At 43.4% G+C, this 21372-nt stretch overlaps 1 protein-coding gene across 1 annotated transcript in view; it reads right to left on the reverse strand.

Moving 5' to 3' along the window:
• Positions 1-583: 583 nt before the first annotated feature.
• Positions 584-21372, reverse strand: part of LOC141769975 (ADAMTS-like protein 2) — a 33779-nt gene continuing 12990 nt past the window's right edge. The window contains exons 2-19 of the mRNA XM_074639530.1: positions 21013-21121; positions 17464-17606; positions 16944-17019; positions 16526-16628; positions 14937-15082; positions 14538-14661; positions 14296-14376; positions 13993-14168; positions 13519-13822; positions 11944-12313; positions 9573-9676; positions 8278-8404; positions 7958-8171; positions 7392-7547; positions 5767-5937; positions 5341-5517; positions 4376-4520; positions 584-3239 (exon numbers count right to left, since the gene is read on the reverse strand). Of these exons, the coding sequence (XP_074495631.1) occupies positions 3112-3239; positions 4376-4520; positions 5341-5517; positions 5767-5937; positions 7392-7547; positions 7958-8171; positions 8278-8404; positions 9573-9676; positions 11944-12313; positions 13519-13822; positions 13993-14168; positions 14296-14376; positions 14538-14661; positions 14937-15082; positions 16526-16628; positions 16944-17019; positions 17464-17606; positions 21013-21120 (2853 nt within the window). The 5' untranslated portion in view covers position 21121 and the 3' untranslated portion in view covers positions 584-3111. The remainder of the gene's footprint in view (positions 3240-4375; positions 4521-5340; positions 5518-5766; positions 5938-7391; positions 7548-7957; positions 8172-8277; positions 8405-9572; positions 9677-11943; positions 12314-13518; positions 13823-13992; positions 14169-14295; positions 14377-14537; positions 14662-14936; positions 15083-16525; positions 16629-16943; positions 17020-17463; positions 17607-21012; positions 21122-21372) is intronic.

Raw genomic sequence — 21372 nt, forward strand, 5'->3', positions numbered from 1 at the left:
TTCTCCCCAGTTGAAACTGAGCTGAAAGGAATTCTTTTGCTTGTTCTTCAAATTGGCATTTTTCAGGGCCTCAAAAAGTTGTTAGACTTTGCACTCAGACGGTGTAAAATGTGTTACTTGAGTGTTGCATCAAGTCTTTAGTCTTTCATGATTGTTGCATTAGTTTCCTGTCTGCTTCATGTTGTGTAGATGAGGTTTGATGCCGACCAGCAGGGGGCGTCAGCAGCTGTTGAACCTGCAGCTGCTCTGTGTGTGAGAGTGACTTCATTTACAGTGTTAATAAAATGATGATAAAGTGTTTGGTATGTGTAATACCTTCTGGAAGAACAACAACTGGGAGAAAATAAGTTTCCCTCCAAACGTAACTGAGAACGCAGTTCAGTTGTATGTGAATGTCATTTTGTGGGAGACTGAGTTGACAGGCTGGTGTCTTCCTTAATCAGGTCCAATCAACTGAATTGACCACAGGTGGCGTAGAAACATCTCAAATAGGATCAAGAGAAATGGGAAACACCTGAGCTAAACTATAAGAGTCAAAGCAAAGATATGGAATTCACATAAAAATGACAAAGAGTCAAATATGTTCATTTGAACTGTTATTTAATTGAAATACAAGTCAGTACCATTAGGTTTTCAGTTTATTATCAACAGTACACAATGTCCATACTTCCGTTTTGTACAAAGAGGTATCAGTTATATATAAAAACACAGTACGCAATAGTTAAAAATGAGACATACATGTACACGTCTGAATACGTTTCAACCATACTTCAAGTGTCAGGAATCTTCTGTGTTTGCATTAACACACAACACACAGACCAGAACTGGCATCAAGTGACCCGATGAAGAATAGCCATCGGCTGGCATCAGGAGCGTCGCGATAAATGAAAATGTGCTATGACTAATAAATATGCTTCCATATCCTGCAGGCGAACCGGGCACGGCGGCGATGGCGGCGGCGATGGCGGCGCCAAGCGGGCAGGGGGGTGGAATGGAAATATATAAACTTTTTACATGCCCAGACACCAACAATTAAATAATATTCCATAAACAGTATCTGTATTAAATATTCTGGTCATGCAGTATATTCAGTTGAGAAATAATTTAATAGATCTTTTTCATTGCAGCGACGAGAGCGAGCTGCTAACTGGTGATGGAGGCGTGTGAGACCGTTTGACTCCACGTTTGTCTCCGACTCCTCGTGTTGTTAGAGGATGAACTTCTACCAGAACTGGCTGTCTGGTTGAGATACAGTATAATGATAATGAGAGTTGTGATGATGATGATGATGAGGAGGAGCATTAACTGTCAGTTAATGGAGATGGTCACTTAAAGATTTCTTTCTTTAAATAAATGTTTTATCTGTTTCCTGTTTCAGAGGTTCATGTTGTACTAAAGGCCTCAACACACTGCTGGTTAATATTCAGCCCAGACACCAGGAAAAAAAGTTGGTATTGTACATTTCTGCCAACCACGGATACGTTGAATGTCGATGTTTTTGCATTTGGTCAAAGCAAGTGACGTAATACAACGAGTGACCGTTATTGAAAGTCACATGTGAGGGATAATGTACAGCGAGCCAGTCACTCTGAAGGGGGTTATTTCACAACAATGACCTGCTAGCTGCACATTACCCCGCTTATTACACGGCTACTTACTGAAGAAATCAATAATTTGACACAAAAACGGTCCTCTAGAGTCCGACATCAGAACTGTGTCCATAACAACGGTCTGTTATAAAGAAATAACAGACTGTGGAACGCCATGATTGACCAATCAGAAGCGAGCACTCAACAAAGCCGTGTAATAAGGTATAATAACGAGTATAACAAGTGACAAAGTCCACTATGGGTGGATGGGTCAAACAAACACAGGACCGCTGTTCGTGTCCCATGTGAAACCCAAAGTCAACGTTGACTTTACGCTTGTTACATTATTTATTTACGCTAGTGACGTTGTTACGGTTGTTACATTACGTTGTAACTAGGGCTGTAAAAGTTAACGCGATAACGTATTAAGGCAAATTCGTTTTAACGGCACTATTTTCTTTAACGCATTAACACAGCTTGCGTTTTTTAGGTTATAGCGGCTCAGTTGTAAAGCTAGAGTGAAGATACTGGTATCACATGAAACTACAAAAAGGATGAAGGAGGTTAAATAACGCTCCAAACTTACACAACATTTTGGCGAGGAAAAACGGTCATGTCCATTTTCAAAGGGGTCCCTTGACCTCTGACCTCCAGATCAGTGAATGTAAATGGGTTCTATGGGTACCCACGAGTCTCCCCTTTACAGACATGCCCACTTTATGATCATCACATGCAGTTTGGGGCAAGTCATAGTCAAGTCAGGACACTGACACACTGACAGCTGTTGTTGCCTGTTGGGCTGCAGTTTGCCATGTCATGATTGGAGCATATTGTTTTATGCTAAATGCAGTACCTGTGAGGGTTTCTGGACAATATCTGTCATTGTTTTGTGTTGTTAATTGATTTACAATAATACATATATACATTAAGCAGCATATTTGATCACTCCCATGTTGATAAGAGTATTAAATACTTGGCAAATCTCCCTTTGATATGTGATGGATTGCCAGCCCTAGTTGTTACATTAACACAAACCATGATGTTTTTTCTAACCTTTAACCGTGTAGCTTTGTTGCCTTAACCTAACCGATCATTTCACAAAATTAACCACGTGGCATTGTGCGTTTCTGCAAGCCTGATACGAGGCTTCTTTTTTGCAAAAACTTGCAAAGCCAACATTTTTTTCTGGCGACTGGGTTTTAATATTTTTGAGTTTGTTATGACGCCGAGGTGTGGAGAAGTTCCTCTCAAGATAAAAATAGATTTTTTTGCCCAATTCTTTCTCAATTTGATGATAAGTGTTGATGTTTGTCTGATATCAAGATGACAGGATTTCATTTCAGATCATTTAAATTATCCAACTGACAAATGAACTCATGTAAATCCCAGTTGCAGGAGGAAGCTCTGGACTATCAGCTTCCTCTCATTGTTCACAGTAACTGTAGCATCACGTGTACATCCTACTCTCGTGCTGGAGTTCGAGTCGGGGTGGAGAGAGGAGGCGGAGCAGAGATGTCCTGGACTAGGAGGTTGGAGGTCGGAGGGCGCGGCAGGAGTGGCAGCAGGCCTTGCTGTAGTACCAGTGGCTGCACAGGTTTACCTTCAGCGCCAGCAGGCAGTTGGTGGAGGGACGATCCTGGCAGCTCTCATCTGGGACACAGATCGCACACATGGTGGAACTCATGTTAGCTATTTCAAAACAGTTCAATCTAATGTTCTTAACACAAAACCCTTTTTCATTTATCAAAATAAGCTCTGAAATTTAAAGGACAAGCGTGCATGATGCAAGAAATGACTTGAATGTGCACGCAGCATCGGCCTCAGGTATCCAGCCGGACAGCAGACTGTCTTCGAGGCAAAGTATCACGGGAGTAAAGTAAAAAACAAAACTAACCTTAGTCCAACATAGTTTTAAAATGTTTTTCCAGATGTTGTCCTGCATGAAAAGACACAAAATTAAGGTACGACAGTACGACGGAGTATTAGGGCCACATTGAGGAAAAAAAAAAAAAAATGAGATTTCGAGAATAAAGTCATAATATTATACAGTAGTAATTTTACGTGTTATTTAATTTTTTTTCTATTAAAGTTATGACTTTATGCTCGTAATATTACGCTTTTTTCTTGTAAAGTTATGACTTCATTCTCGTAGTATTACGATTTATTTACTCGTAAAGTTATGACTTTATTCTCGTAATATAACGACTTTTATTCTTGTAATATTTTTACTTTATTGTGTAAATCTCAGATGTGTTTTCCCTCAATGTGGCCCTAAAACTCCGTAGTACATTGTCTCTTTAACCCTCACTGCATTAGACTTATATACTATATACTTAGACTATAAACTGTGTTACCTTCATCACAATGATCACATGTTTTGCGGCTCAAGACAGATTTCTTTTTTTTTTGTTTGCCTAAAATGTCTCTTTGATAGTAAAGGTTGCTGACCCCTGGTTTAAGCCGTTGATCACTGTCAAGACTTTTCCACTGTTTTTTGATTTTGACTAGAATAATCTGTTATTTCATTTTTGTTAGATGAATAGGTAGATTTTGTTTTCTAAAATAGAAAAGTGTGTGTGTGTGTGTGTGTGTTCTTGTGTTCCTGCATTTGTGGGGACCCAACACTGGGAGCCTACTCACGGTGTGGGGTCCAACAACTTTGTGGGGACCGAAGTGCTGGACCCCACAAAGTTAGCCATTTAAATACGTTCTAGAGACTCCCCTGATGAGTCTGGCGGCTCTCATGAAAAATCTCCATCATGATAGAAGAAACAGGTGTTTGTTACCTGGCGGCTCCGTGGGGCAGGGCTGCAGAGTACAGGTCTGTTTGGCCACCGGTTTGGTGAGGGGGTCGCAACCTCGGACCAGCTCCCTGCCCTGGTAACACTTGACGTCCCTCATCCTCACGCCCACGCCACACGTCTTAGTGCACTGAGGACACACAGGACCGGAAACACGGTCTTTATACAGTACGACGCTGATGAACTGGAGGATGTTTTTGTGGTGTTACTATTGCAGAGACACCCACTCTCCATATAGACAGGTTTCTTGTATACAAACATTACCGGGTGCGGTCACAAGATGCGATCAAACACTGTCACAATCAACGTAGATTTTGCATCGCTTGTACATTTTTGTTGACGATACTAGACCCCTGCAGAGTCCGACCACCAGATACCATTATCATATGACGTATTAGTATGAGATTTGTTTATTATTATCACCTGTTATGAACGTTAGATCAGACATAAGTGTGATTTGACTTGGGGGACCAGGGTCTGTTTGGAGTTCAAGTTGGAACGTAACAATACAACAATACAGCAATTTACAGCCCTAAAAAAGTTTTGCATCACTTTTAAGCTTTAAAGCATAGTCACCAATATATAAATATTTCTTTAGAGTGTGGGTCGATCACCCTGTTGTTCATCAGTTTAGTTTTATCGATCTATGGAGCATGACGCTGTGCAAGCGCTGTGTGACTAGAATGCTTTTGCCCATCAGGCCTGGATCCTTCTGTTTTTAGCATGTGATCCCCTCAAAATATTAAACATTTTACATCCATCTTTTCTGCAGTTGGTGCAGTTTAATCCACAACAACTCCTTGTCATCTCTGCTTTGGAGCTTGGCTCTGCTAGACGGCGTGCTAGCTGCATCTCGGTGATGGCGTTGCACAGAAACCCGTCTACAAGGAGGTGAAGTGTGTGTGTGTGTGTGTGTGTGTGTGTGTGTGTGTGTACTGAGCCGACCTCACCTCAGACCAGGGGGTGGTGTACCATTTGAAGCACGGCCTCTCAAAGCAGGTGTTTTCCTCTTCGGGCTTCTCGCTGCCGCCGCACGCCTCGTCGTCAAGCGTCTGGAACTTTCCGTCACTGATGCCGACGCACTGGACGAGCTTTCGCTTCACGCCACGCCCGCAGGTTGTGTTACACTACAGAAAAAAACATTTTGATGATTCTCTTTCTCTTCCAACAATCTGTTTTCTTGCTGATGTGGTGAAAGTGAAAAGTGTAACCGTGGGATACTACTTGTTTTGTCCAACAAATCCTCATTTCAGAAGTTGGACCTGGATAATGTTTGGCATTTTTATTTGATACATAGACAATAATCAATTATCAACAGTTTCAGGTCTACTAATAAACAGCTAAATCTTAATTTGGACACTGTGACGAGGCCTCACCCTCTCCCAGTCTTGGCTCAGCCAGTGTGGAACACATTCTCTCTCCCCACAGGGGTGGATGGCCAGCGGCTTGTCCTCCTCGGAGCACTGGGTCTCAGGAACCACGCGACCCTCGGGGGCCTTGCAGTACACGTGACGCACCGTCTTCCCCTGGCCGCACGGCCCCGAGCACTGTGACAACAACGAGGGCCAAAGGTCAAACCGGATGATTCATAATCAAAGAGAATGCATTCCTGCTCTCATCGCTGCCTTCTTCGGCCAAGTTTTGTCACAAAGCTCAGAGTCAAAGTGTCGCCTCACATCATATTAAATAAAACAGAATCAGTCACATCCCGTCACGTCACATCAGATAAAATCATGCACCAACACACGTCTCCAGAGTTGATTATTTACTGTTGTTAAAGCTTCCAAAAAAACCTCATGTTCTATGATTTACACAGTGGTATGATGCACTGGGATGACTTTTTTTAGGCGAGAGTAGAGAATTTTTTATAGAAGCATTTTCATTGTTTTCAAATGGAAACGGCCACTTCAAAAAGCAGTGACGTAGGTTACCAAAATAAGATAATCAATAAGGTTATAAATAATGTGAACGCTAGCACTAGCTGAGTCAAAGTTAGCTGAGCTAAGTTTGGAAATAACCGAAAAGATTAGTTTGGATTTTTTGAAGTGGGGTTGTATGTATACTCACTCACGTGTTCTGAGAGGTCAAATGAATGTTTTTTATGAATTGAGCAGCAGAAAAGGGAAACAATATTAATTTATGTGTACATTATATTTAAAGTATCTTCGCCGCTTCACCTCGCCGTCAGACATCCCTTTTCTGACGTGGGGAACTGAAGCTGTTATATCGCAGCCTTCAAGACCAAACTAGACTCCATTCACAAAAACAGTAATTTGACCTCTCAGAACACGGGGAGTTGCCGGTCTGCCGCTGCATCGATCAGTTTGTTTTTGTGTTGTTGTGTGACTTCCTGATCTGAACTAACATTATACATACCTACATATATACAATATCATTATTGAATAAAGTTTATAGTAAAGTCATTTTCGATAAATTTTGAGGTTAATATTGGAGTAATTTGGTAGTAATTCCAAAGAAATTTCAAATAGGTTACTTGCTAATTATCACCTAATTACTATGAAATTTGCGGACCTGTAAAATGAAGTGTCTACTGACCTAGCTTTAGCTGTTGCATGGGGAATACTATTTTACTTTGTGCAAAAGAATATTTCACATCCATCCATGTTTGTGCCTGGTCGGATTCCATGGTTGTAAATTAGACCTGCAAGTTTCCAGACTTTTGACTTTGAATGGAACATCAGGAAGTACATTTGTCTGTGCAACACAATAAAAACCCATAAATTCAGTGTGGCACTGAAGTGAAAACAGCTTGGACAGGTGAGGAGCTTTTGTTAGAAGGAAAATACATTTTAAAATATCAGGAAAGACATTCAGACGCAGGTTGTTAAAATAATCCTTAAAAGGAAGTGACTGTCTGTGTGACTATACAGTAACTGTCAGAACAACTACGGCAGATAAAATACAAAACACACATTATAAAGTCACACTGTGTATGTTTCTGTCTCTGTGTGTCCTGTACATGGCGAGTAAAGACACTCACAGGCCCCCACTCAGACACAGTCCATTGGCGTTCGCAGGGCGGACCGGTGCAGTTTTTGACATTTGGCGGTTTGGTCATCGGGTCACATGGTCGGGTTTCATCAGAGCAGCGGACATCGCGGCTCACCTGGGCTTTCCGTCCACATTTAGCAGGACACTGGATCGAGGAGGGACACACAGAGACACATTTTAGATACTGGAGTCATTAAGAAGCAGCGTTAGATGTCTCAAGGTGAAGCATTAGGAAAGTGGTTTTGTGCTTTTGAGTAATGCCGGGTACCCGAGAATCAAGCTGATTTCGGTCCTGAGGTTGTACTACTAGTATAGTATGAGGTTGTAGTATAGTACGAGGTTGTACTACTAGTATAGTATGAGGTTGTACTACTAGTATAGTATGAGGTTGTACTGCTAGTATAGTATGAGGTTGTACTGCTAGTATAGTATGAGGTTTCTAATACAGCCAGAGTCCTTATCAGCGCCTCATATCATGTAAAGACATTAAACACACACCTCCTCTCTTTGCCAACGTATGTTTTAAATGTTTTAATTGTTACAGAGGTGTCGTACCTCGGTCCACTCGGCCACCTCCCACTGCGGGCCGCAGGCGGGGCTCTTGCAGGGTCGTCTCTCCACGGGTCTCTCCAGGTCGGCCATCGTGCAGAGGTCGCTGTAGACGGAGCTGTCCAGGCCCGGCGAGAGCATCTTCCAGCAGCGAACCTGACGAAACTGGAAACCCTCCCCGCAGGTCCTGGAGCACTCGCTCCAGCTGCTCGCCTCCCATCTGAAATGCAACATTAACTCCCATCTCAGCAAGAAATCTACTGCAGAAATGTTCTGTTATAAACAGTTTGAATAATATCTGTTCTCATTCAAATGTTTTATTATACCTGGGCTGACATTCTCTCCCAATACAGAAGTCGTGGACCGGCTCCGGTCTGGTCAGAGCGTCACAGTACATGTCGTGCACCTCAACGCCGTCATAACGGATACATGTGACGAAGGACTTGGACACTCCTGGACAGTGAGCAAGAAACAATGAGCTGAATGCAAACTTCTTTATAACGCACATTAGGAAATAAACACAAGAAAACTCAATGTGCTCTACATGAAAGAAAGAACAAAGGAAGAGAATGTAAGATTTTGGGGGATATATTAGAGATCTATTCTACATAGGGAGCAGGTCCTCTTCACAGAGTCCGCCATGTTGCTCATCCATGTTTCCACAGTAGCTCAGAACGAACAAAACCAATCACTGGCTCTAGAGAGAGACTTTCACAATTTGACATTACCTGAAGGCCACCGTAGTTCTCCAACACGCTTGTGAAACTGCAGTAACGTGAGCCGCAGAGTGTTAAACCGTAGTACTGCGTTACCGTGCGGTACTGTGTTATTATGATAAGATGGCCTCTAAGCAAGGCCAACAGCGTTACAACGGTTTCGCACCCGATGGCTCATGTTGACTTATGGTTCGTGTCCACAGGGGCGTTTTTTTATCGCAAGGGTTCGCAAAGGCTTTCCCTCCGTGGGCTGCTGCTCCCAGCTTTCAAACCGGAACCAACATGGCGGCTCGTTTGGAAACTTTCTTCTCTTATTGAACGAACATAGTTCACCGAAATGTGTTTCTGAAAACATTTTATGCAGTAGCTGAATCTGTCTTTATTTTGGATCGACAACGGTTGGTTTAAAAGTTTCTCGGGAGTTTCCAGAGGCGGCGAGTCGTGGCGGACGCCCGTGATTTACATAAAGTAGCCTAGACCTCAATTTTATGCAAATACGGAGCGTCAGTCTCTCGAATCGCGCCACCGCGCTACCAGGATGCACTGCACTGCTGCTTACATAGACAATGAAAAAAAAAATATTCATCTGGCAGCAGCAAATAGTAGAGTTTTGAGGTTACCTTTTAAGGGAGTTGGATTGTTTTATCGTATTTGCATTGTCTCACTTTATTTTACAATATTGATTCATCATAAAAACGTTAAAATGTGTGATGTAAATAAAGTTTATTATTATAACCACGTGGAATGCAGTCGATATTAACGTTATTATTCACACCTGTCTGCGGTCAGACTGTCGGGTTTGAGGTTTGATAAGATGGCAAGGAGACTTTAGATTTTGAAACTTGAAAATCTTCCTGCCCATGGATCTTCAGTGTGTGTGTGTGTGCGTGTGAGTGTGCATGTACCTATAGAGCAGGTCATGCTGCAGGGCTCCTGAGAGGAAAGTTTCCAGCGGTACATGTCAGCAGGACTCAGCTTCAGGTTCTTCTGGTAGATCCTTTGATTCCCCCTGTTACCACACACACGCACATGCAAAAACAAACTATTGTATGAGGAAAGGAAAAGAAGTAATAATGGTGGCATGTATCCTCGTATCATGCAAGTATTTAGCCATATTTTTGTACTATGTGACCTACTACTATGTGAGCGTAGTGTGCATGCAAATGGTCAGTGGAGGAGTTTGAAAAGTTTCTATAGAAGCGTTGATACTTTTTTCAACATTAAAATATATTGTAGCAGCAGTGAATGCAAGCTGATTACAGCCACCATCTTCCTTAGCAACCGATTACACTGTTGTCAGGCTATTAAATATCGTTATGTAATAATAATATATAATATATATATAATAATATAATAATAATATATAATATTGTTAGTAGCGTTATCAGTCGCACCATAGATGTGGGCCAATAGGAAGAAGTTGAAAGAAAAACCTAAATAAGTTGTAGTTGTATTGCCTAAACCTAAAGAAGTTGTATTTTTGTTGCCTAAACCTAAAGAAGTTGTAGTTTTGTTGTCTAAACCTAAAGAAGTTGTAGTTTTATTGCCTAAACCTAAAGAAGTTGTATTTTTGTTGCCTAAACCTAAAGAAGTTGTAGTTTTGTTGCCTAAACCTAAAGAAGTTGTAGTTTTGTTGCCTAGTCTTTTAGTTTGTGTTCAAAACGTGACGTTTCATTCAATTTGACATGTTAGAACGTGTTGCTTTTAAGTTTCACTTTCACTTTCACAACGTAGTAGGCCCCTACTGACCCACATCTATGGTGCTTATAGCGTCTATTTAACGGCCCGGTAACAGTGGAATTGGGTGTCCTTAGAGCCACCTCTGAAGACAAGACTACAGAAGATATATTTAAGGATACCCAGTTGTACAGTGCCTGACACACTCACTCGCCCACTGAGACTGACCACAGTGTGACAGCTGATTCACAGCCTGCATCCCAGCAGACGCACTTTGTTTTTTTTCATCACATCACATAAAAGTCATGTGCACATTCTTGTCATAACACCGGTGGCTCCCTCCGCCTCCGCCAGCCGCCAGACGTTTATTTGAAAATCACTTTGAGTTATTCCTCGCCGGCTTCCCTCCGTGTAAGCCAGACTGACTCCTGCACATTGTTTTCTCCCTCAGAGAAGAGCACAGTCTGACAGCTCACTTTTCCCCTTTGCAACGTTTTCTTCACCTTTTTTTGCAAATAACTTGAATTATTTGTTTCTAAGTGTGGCTATCCTCCTCCTCCTTTTCCTCTTCCTCTTCCTCTTCCTCTTCCTCCTCCTCCTCCTCCTTCCCTCAGTGCTCCTCTGCTCGCTGTCTCTCAGAGGACAGGGCGTGGCGTCCACGGCGGCTTTTATAGCTTCTGGCTGCAGAACTGGTGAAGCCGTGTTTGGACGCAGAGCAGCGAAGCCGACATGAATTATGAATATGCTGAATGGAAAACCTGCCAGGTCTACCTGTCTATCTGCCCTGCAGTCTGTATATCTACCTGTCTGTCTGCCCTACAGTCTGTATATCTACCTGTCTGTCTGCTTCTTAAGTGGCCAATGTGTCATTTAGCCAGACAACAGCGGGCTACAGCGCTTCAGAGAGCCGGGGAGGAGAGAGAACGAGTGGGCAGCTCCCTGCAAAGCAGCGGAACAAAACCACAGACACATCTCCGACAGTATGTAGAGTAAGTATATAAGATATGTTATAATAAAATACAGTTGTACAGACAGGATGCAGTAGAGCACAGAGGCCGTTTCCATGCTCCGAGGCGTCTGTCTGACTATTCACCTGAGGAGCGCAGAGACCCACGGATCCCAGCGGGACGTCAGATGAGGACACATTCGCTACACACTGCTAAAAGAATGAGGTCATATGTGGCCCAGACCACCTCCGAATGTGGTCTAAGCGACCCGATCTTAATGCGTCCTCAATGCATCTTGAGTGCATTCACACCTGTCCACTTGTGATCGGCTCACTGAGGACGCGTGTTATTACCAGGTCTGAACAGGGCCTTACTGTTTCTACCTGCTTGCCTTCCCTACAGCTTTTTCTACTTCCTGTCTGATCCTTTGTCTCTTAGCGTGTCCCACTGTCTCGCCACGTTCTTGCTGCTTGCTTTCCTGTGTTGTCTTCTCGTTCAGCCTGCAGCACATTTCTCTCAGCCTGCAGCAGACCCAGAGGCTCGACAGTATCTGAACATGTGACCCAAACCTGAACACATTCAGTCCCGACCTCTGCTGTGGATCATCTGAAAACTCATTGATGCTCTTTTTACCTGGTTTCTGTTGGATTACCTGGTTCTGTTGGAGCGGCCGGAGGTCCTCCCACCGCTCTGCACCGTCTTGTTCTGGAAGGAGCCGTCCCCGCTGTCGTTGCGTTTGCGACCCAGAGTGAACTCCAGCGTCTCGTTGACGCCAAACGGCCCGTCTTGCTCCAGGCTGCTCAGGTCCTCCACCTCCGCTGCCAGTCCCACCTCCGACGAGAACAAACTGTCTCCCTCCGTCAGCAGCTGATTGGTGGAGATGTTGATGAGCAGCTCGTCGGGGCCGATCCGGCCGTCCAGCAGCACCCTCCAGATGAGGTTCGGGGAGTCTGGTTCCGTATCCAGGGGCCCACCGGCCGGGGCGGGGTTGGCAGTGCTGCCTGTGTGGCTGCTGTTTCCTTCTGATGGGTAAAGTGGGAAAATTCAGCTGCTTGGAAGGCAAATTGATATCCATATCAGATATCTTATCTGTTTCTCTGTAGTTGTAGATGTCTGAACACACCATAACATCAAGAAATCAAACATCAAATCCCTCATAAACTGGTAATTCAGTGTCTAGAAGGATACTAAATTCATCTCGTGGAACTTTGTGATTGATTAGTAGGCCTGTGTCTGCACTGTTCTTTAGAGATGAGAAAGAAAACGGTAAAGGAAGGTGCTCAGTGGAGAGTAGTATGACGTCAGCCGATAGTGAGCCTTTCAACCACCATCTCCATCTCGTTTCACCGCCCGGAGAGCGGTGGTGTAATGGCCTCGACAGTCAGCTGAGCGAGCTGAGAGGCCGCAGGAAGGCCATTACCGCTCATGTTTGCGATGCAGCCATCTTTTAAAAGGAAAAAAAAAAAAACACCACGAAACTCTGAATTTTTCATCTGCCGCTGATCCTCTTTACGTGTCTGTACCATGAATAATGCAGAGCTCCAAAGGGCCATCACAGAGCGAGATAGAGGATCAGCTGGAGAATCTGACCTATTTCGTCTAATCTGCCGATGGGCCACTGATTTATTCTCCATTTTACTTTCTTACTTTTTCCTTTCTCACACACACATCTCTCTCTTTCTTTCTCTGAGAGACCAGCCAATATATCAGCATGGACGATACTGAGGACGGAGTCGATGGGTGGGTCAAACAATACCAAGACTTTCGCCCAGGAGACCGGCATTCATGTCCCGTGTGAAACCAGAAGTCACTGTTCAATTATTTGTCACGTAAGTTACGTGCTTAAGTAACCTAAGGCTAACTAAAGTACTTTTTTTTGCATAATCCTAACCAAGTTGATCTTTTCCTAAACCTATCTAAGTAGTTTTCTTGCCTAAACCTATAAGGAAGTTATTTCCTGTGAAGTTTATTTTTAAAAGACTGTATGAATAAAAGAGTAAATTGACACGTGTTGATGGACATTCGTAGGAAAAAACTAACGTAAAAGCAGGAATAACTTTTTCCGTGAGATCTCATAAGAACCGCTGCACGAGGATACGTTGCACAGGTATATTAGTATATGTCAGCTGAACACAAAATGACCTTCCATGCATGTTTAGCATGGTAGGAATCAAACTCTTAAGTTGGTGATTATTTCATAATGTAAGGTGTTACAAACTGTCCTAACCTGTAAATTTTGGAGCAGCTGCTCCGTCCTGGTCGCAGTCGATGGCCGCCGTCTCCTCGTACACCTCGTTGGTCTCTTCGCCCTTCTGCCCGTCGGCGCCTCCCGGCTCCAACTGGCTCTCGGGGGCCGCCTGGTCATAAATGCTGCTGTTAGCGGCCAGCAGACCCCCCACTTCCACTGAGACCTCTCCGGCTGAGGTGTCTGATCCGGTGTAGACGGGAGGAGGAGGGACGGGTGGCAGGGAGTCTCGGAGGACGGTGTATTCGTAAGTGATGTACGGCGTGCGGCCGTTCTGGTTCCACACCTGAGTGAAAGAGAGGAGAGCGAGTCGAGTCAAGGGCTGGTTAGCTTGAACCAGAGATGACAACAGCCGCTAGATGGCGCTGCAGTCACTGATGACATAACAATTATCCAACAGTTAGCTCCACGATGAAGAAGCAACAGGGGAGCGTGGAGGAGGAAGGTTAGGCGTACCAGAATATTGATGGCCTGGTCGATGGGGCCTTTAACGACGATGTACTCGATCCCGGTCTCGTACACATCCATGGGCCGGCGGTACTTGAAGACGGCGCCTGCTGCGTGGAAGTTCTGGGGGGTGTCCACCTTGTAGCCCCCGTTAAAGAAGAAGTTACCCGCCTGGTCGGTCACAGCTGGGGGGACGAGATCAATGAAAAACTACACTGGAGACATCCTGCTTTTTAGCCATCAAGTTAAAATTAGACATTTAAAAGAGAGTTCATTGTTGCACACTTGAACAGGAAAAGAGGAAGTACCCACCTAGAACATCGGCAGACTTCTTCCTCTCAATGATCTGGATGTCCCATGATCCTTCAGGGATTTGAGTGATGAAAGAGTAACCTTGACAAGAGGAAAGAGAAAGTGGTCAGCGTCTATTTTCATTTTATATGTTTTTATTTAACCAAGAAGAAAGTTCTGACCAATCCTGATGACTTTAATCATTAAATGTTTGGGTGTATATATCAGAGATGGAGAAAATAAAAATACTGTTTTTGGCTCACCCAGAGTCGTGGCCCCACGGCGGAAGTTTCCGTTGACTCTGCTGCAGCTGCTGCCGTCTCCCTGGCAGACTCCACACTTATCCAAGGTGTTGGAGGAAAACAGTACTCCGTCACACCCGATTGGCTGAGCAGCAAAGCAGGAAGTGGAAGTAGAGAGGATAAAATAAATTTAAAAAATCTCCTATAAATCATGAATCCAACTATGAGTGATAACATGGTAAAGATGCAGAATTATTAGAATACTGTAGTTAACGTTTGTCAGAAAGCTGATGTGCCGCAGCAGCAGCCTCCTCCCTGTGGGTTTACATGCTTGACGTAGTGCTTTCAGTGGTACTGAAAACTCAAAGTGGAGTGAACCTCTTTGAGGTACAAAGAAAGTAAAGAAGAAGCTGGACTCACCTCACACTTACCGTCCACGCAGACGCCGCGGTAGCTGCTGTACTTGCAGGACGTGCCGTCTCGTGCCGTCACCATCAGCTGCCTCTGGCCGTCGGTCGTGGTGCAGTGGAGGTCGCAGGGGTTACTGGAGATGTGAACGTAGTCGTCTGGAGAGGAACACACGGCATCTTAATAGCATTTCTACTACTACTGTTAGTGCAGCTATTCCTTCTACTACTACAACTGTTGCTACTACTATGATCATATTCATTCTGTTACTGCTGCTATTTCAGTCAGAAGCTCAAACTGCATCCTACTAAATTGCAACCTCTGCTATTTCTGCAACTACCATTTCCACTTAAGTTATTCTAGCTTAAAGCTGCAATCTTTTTTGGTAGACCAACCTTAATATAATGTTGTTATGGTAAATGTGTTACCTAATGACACATCCAGCAGACACAGAGCAACATTAGCACTCATTTGGAGTTATGTCCGTAACCACCTGATGAATGTAAGTCCAATATTCACTCTCTTTTTTTAGCTCTGGTTTGGTCTCCACCAACTCTTGGGGGAAATATCTGTCTCTTTAGTCAGCCAGTTAGACTGTTATCAGGTCATTAAATGGGCGTTATCAGTGGTTATAAGCATCACAGATGTAGGCCAGAGGGGGCCTGCTACACTTGCTAGTAAGTTTTATCATCTGTTCACATCGATCACCGAGAGAAGGAATAAAAGAACACAACAGCGACCTCTAAAGATCGTTATGACACAAGCAAAAGCAGACATCAGGCGCTGACTGTTCACATCCCGGGTGATACAACATGTAGTTGTCTTTGTGTTCACAACTTTAAAGGGACTGTTTGTAAGTTTTTACACGTATTTATTGCCAATGTGTTGAACAGGTTGTAACCCTAAAAAAATGAGACCGACCGCGACTTCCTGTGTTTCCTCTATCAGCCTGTAGGCTGCTTTTAATGTGAAGAACTCTGTCTCATTTTTTCCGGAGAAAATCCAACGGATGTGACGTCATGCACGGTCGCGAGTGCCTTTAGGGCTAACATCAACAAACGACCAGCCTCCACCACAACTCAGACTCCATGGAAGCACAAAAAAAACAAAGTTATATCTGGTGATGCCTGTCCTGAACGTGACCGACCTGAGAGTGTGTGTGCACGGGGGGAGGTGAGTGCTGAAGCAAGAGAGCGAGAGAGAGAGCGGTGGCGAGTGTTTGAGAAAACAACATTTTTTTAGTGGAGGTTGAGAAGTGTGTGAAACTCCTGTGAACCCCCCTTTGTCTCATATTCCCCACAAACTTCTTTCTGTTTGCCTTTGTCATTTTCTCTCTCAGTGCAGGAACCACAGGGAGGAAACACGGAGTCGTAAGATCTCTAATAATAATAATTACTTACTAACAAGGTGAATAAATAAAAAAGTTCCAGCTATTAATTAGAACAGGTTTTAAAACAACATACTGTGTTAACAGGCAGTTACAGTTTAAAGAGGTCATATAAAGGATGCTACTGTCTTGGATGAAGCTGAGCAGCTCAGACACCTCTGGTCTGTTTATTGGGGTAAAGAGACGTGTCAAGGCGTTTTATGGGTGTTAATACCAGGATACAGAGGTTTCCACTGGTAGTTCCTCCCATTGTAAAGCTGGGAGTTGAAGGACCAGCACTGCTCCTCTCTGAAGCTCCTCCCAGCGGCAGGACATTCCTGCAGAGCAGAGACATTAAAAACAGGTCTGTTTCACACTTGTTAAAAGACTCGCTTTTACAGTATGTTACACAAATAAATTCTTCTTAAGCGTTTATTTGTGCAGGGATGGTTTTTCTGAGAATGCACGACCGCTCCGAGCCCCGCCCGGCTTCACTTTCAAACAGCTACATACAGTCAAGCCTGGAGGCCGCCCGCCCGCCTGCCCGCCACAACCACAGTCCTCTACTGTCAGCCAGTCCGAAGGAACTGTGTTTGTTTTAATAAAGATGTGAAATAAGGTGATGAGAAATGAACTGGAAGTCTGGGACTCACCTCAGTGTTGCAGAGATGATATTTCTTAGCAGTTCCTGTACAGGTCATGTTGTCTTTCCCAGCAGCCACTTTCTTTCTTTGGACAGAAAACAAACATTTGGAGAAATAACAACATATTAAAAAGAAGAAACCGTAATGACTAAAATATCAGGTTTAGATGCACGTTGTGTTATGATCTGATCTCAAATTAATATAATCCACAATTTGACTGCCAACACAAGTGGCTGTCAAGTTCAGAATAATCACTTTATATTATTGTTTTGGTTGCAATAAGGGCTGTAAAAGATAAGGCAATAACGCAAATTCATTTTAACGCCACTAATTTATTGAACGCATTAACGTTTTTTAGGTTGTAACGGGCTCAGTTTTAAAGCTAGAGTAGCACATACTAGCATTAAATGACACTTGAAAAGCTGATGAATCCATCGGTACCAGCCATGTCATACTAGCTTGTCGGGAAGGAGGTTAAATAACGCTCCAAACTTAAACTCAATTTTGGCGTTTGTGCAAATGGACTGACCTCTGTTTGAGGCAGTGTCTCTCCTGTGACATCACCCCTCCTCCACAGGCTCGAGTGCAGGCTGTCCACTTGGCCCACTCCCCCCACCAGTACGTGGTCACCTCCAGCTCCTCCTCCAGACTGTTGGACGCCACGCCGTCCTCCTGAAAACACACACACACAAATACATAAAGACCATAGACTGTATATAAGAAGTGGAGTAGTCACCTTGACGTCACCCGTCGGTTTGTGGACTGCCGTTCTGGAGCCTCGAGTTTGGCATTTTGGCCGTCGCCATCTAGGTTTTTGGCTGTCGCCATCTATGTTTTTGGCCGTCGCCATCTTTGTTTTTGGCCATCGCCATCTTTGTTTTTGGCCGTCGCCATCTATGTTTTTGGCCGTCGCCATCTAGGTTTTTGGCGGTCGCCATCTAGGTTTTGGCCATCGCCATCTTTGTTTTTGGCCGTCGCCATCTATGTTTTGGCCGTCGCCATCTATGTTTTTGGCCGTCGCCATCTAGGTTTTTGGCGGTCGCCATCTAGGTTTTGGCCATCGCCATCTTTGTTTTTGGCCGTCGCCATCTATGTTTTGGCCATCGCCATCTTTGTTTTTGGCCGTGGCCATCTATGTTTTTGGCCGTCGCCATCTATGTTTTTGGCCGTCGCCATCTATGTTTTTGGCCGTCGCCATCTTTGTTTTTGGCCGTCGCCATCTATGTTTTTGGCCGTCGCCATCTATGTTTTTGGCCGTCGCCATCTATGTTTTTGGCCGTCGCCATCTATGTTTTTGGCCGTCGCCATCTAGGTTTTTGGCCGTCGCCATCTTTGTTTTGGCCATCGCCATCTTTGTTTTTGGCCGTCGCCATCTAGGTTTTTGGCCATCGCCATCTATGTTTTGGCCATCGCCATCTTTGTTTTTGGCCGTCGCCATCTATGTTTTTGGCCATCGCCATCTATGTTTTTGGCCATCGCCATCAGCGACACAGAAGTGTAATAGCCTAGGCACCCGTTTCAACTATTATCAGCTCATTAAATGTGTGTTATCGCTCGTTATAAGTACCATAGATGTGGGTCAGTAAGGGCCTGCTACACCTACTACGTTGTATGTACGTTGTTTAAGGTACTAACTCTATTTGACGTTTTAAATTTTATGCTATTTTATACTTTTTATTTCATTTATCTTAAAACTTTAGTTACTAGCTACAAGTATTTCAACACTGTGGTATTACTTTTACTTAAGTAAAACATCTGAGTAAAAGTAGAATTTGGTGGTAATATTTGTAACAGCAGTCTCGTATTCGTTGTAGTATAAGTTGTGGTAGTGTTAGTGACAGTAACAGCACTGTGTAAAACTGCGGTACAGATGTTTGGACGGTCAGATCAGAGTGCGTCAGAACCAAATAGAATCACAGTAGATGAGCGTCACAGTGTTTTGTTCTGGGGCTCCAACGTGTGAAGACGGTCAGCGTTTCACACATTCCTGATGTGCAGCAGCAGCAGCAGCAGCGGCAGCATTAATTCAGGCCGATGGCTGCGTGCGTCCCCTCATTCAGACCGATTCATCAGAGTGACCGCTGGAATGTGCACTGAGCTCCTTGTAAAGGTGTGAGACGGAGCAGCTGTGAGAGAGAGACACTGGAAATACCAGACAGACAGCGTAAGAGAGAGAGAGAGAGAGATGGGTATGGAGAGAGTGAGACAGGAAAGACAGAGAAGAAGAAGAAGAACTGATCGGTCTTATTAAGGTTATTATTTACACTTTGCGTGTGGTTTCTTTTTAGTTTTAATTCAATTTATTTGACCTTTTTTTATTCTTTTGAATCAGGGGTGAAGGTAGATTGAAGTACTACCATAGACATATACACACAGACGCCGTATTGGACCCTTCAACACGTTGCAGCGATACGTCAACGATGGGCGCCATATTGGACAGGGCAAGACTGGGACAAGTGAACGGGTCGTTATTACTGTTTATTAAAGGATTTATGATCTACTTGGAGTAGAAAAATAAAGTTTTGTCTCCAGTTACTTTGAATCTTGATAAGTTATACGTTATAAATAAATACTAAAAACGAATAAATACTGATAACCAAACGTTACTGTAGTTGAGCATAAGCTAGTCCAGAAGCTGAAATGGATTTTGTCTCTCTTAACTCCTCCCAGTAGGAGCTGATTAACAGATCAAAAGACATCTACATGTTTAAGTTAAAAAGTAACTTAAACATATAGGTTGAAAAGCTTACATTGAGTGATTATCCCTCGATCAGTTCAGCTCGTTGCTTCTTTGTTAATACTGACTAAACTACTTCCGTGCTGGTATTAGTGATTTGTGTGTTGTGCGTCTAGAAACAGAAGCATTCATAACTTGTTTGTGACTTGGCTAGGGATAAGTTATTTCTTAGGACACATATTGCTGTGCATTTTTGGTTACTTATTTTCTGTTTAAAAACACTAGGTTAGTGGGTGGCTGCCGTTAGTGTATTTTGTTGTATTAGACTGAGAGTAGTTAGACCAGGGGTCAGCAAACTGCGTCTCTTCAGCTCCTCTCCAGTGGCTCCCTGGGGAGTTTTAAAAATGGAAATGAATAACTGTTTTTTTTTTATTTATCATTGTTGTAGGTCTATGGTACGACGGTACGACGGAGTATTAGGGTCACGTTGAGGGAAAAAAGAAATCTGAGATTTTGAGAATAAAGTCATAATATTACGAGAATAAAGTCATACATTTACGAGAAAAAAAGTCATAGTATTATGAGAATAAAATATTATAAAGTAGTAATTTTATGTGTTATTTTCTTTTTTTCTTGTAAAGTTATGACTTTATGTTCGTAATATTTCAACTTTTTTTCTCGTAAAGTTATGATTTTATTTTCGTAATATTCTGACTTTATTCTGTAAATCTCAGATGTTTTTTCCCTCAATGTGGCCCTAATACTCCGTAGTACATTGTCTCTTTGGCCCTCACTGCATTAGACTTATATACGATATACTTAGACTATAAACTGTGTTACCTTCATCACAATGATCACATGTTTTGCAGCTCCAGACAGATTTTTATTTTTGTTTTTGTTGCCTAAAATGTCTCTTCTGATAGTAAAGGTTGCTGACCCCTGTGTTAGAGTGGAGTTTTCTTGTTTATGTCAAATTGTTTGCCAGCTTAGCTTTGATTTTAAGTGACAGTTTGCAGCTGTTTTGTTCTATTTGTTTATTGATTCCCATCTAGAGCTCTTTCCTAAGATGTTTTTTTTCATACCAACACCTTTAAGTTCGCTTTTGTTTGCTGCACCTTGTTTGTTTAGACTTAGTCTTTTGTTACTTAATGTTCTGACCTGCAAATCAGCAAAACAATGCTCACTGGGCTGCAACGACAGCAAACTAACATGTTTCCTATGATGTCAGAATACTTGTTCAGTTCTGCTGTCATCATAATCCAGTCAAAGATGACTGAGATGTTTGTTAGACAACCAATAACACAACAAAAGGCAGTGGAGGACAACAACATTGTGAAAAGGAAATCTTTCATCAACATTAGCGGAGTGTGTGTTGTGTGTTGTGTGTTGTGTGTTGTGTACCTGCAGCCCCCTGGCGGACGATGGGCTCCCCACAGACACCGCCAGCGTCAGGAAGCCCAGCAGGACCACGCCCGTCTCCCCGCACTGTTCCCACGACCACACCCTCATCCTGGTTAATCAGAGACAGAGAGAGAGAGGAAGACAGACGGGTTGAGTATGTGGACAAATAAAGAAATATCTGGTTGTTGAAGAGACCGTTCTGGTGGTAAAAGTTCCCATGTCATCGCTGCAACAGCTCAACGTACCTTCATACAACAGTTCACATGATATCTTACAAAAAGTCTTGTGCGTTCTCCTACGAATGTCCAGCAAGGCGAGCGATCATTGCGCCGGTGCAAACCCCTGCCGTGCAGAACCTGT

Source organism: Sebastes fasciatus, chromosome 6, assembly GCF_043250625.1.
Source record: "Sebastes fasciatus isolate fSebFas1 chromosome 6, fSebFas1.pri, whole genome shotgun sequence".
Lineage (NCBI taxonomy): Eukaryota > Metazoa > Chordata > Actinopteri > Perciformes > Sebastidae > Sebastes > Sebastes fasciatus.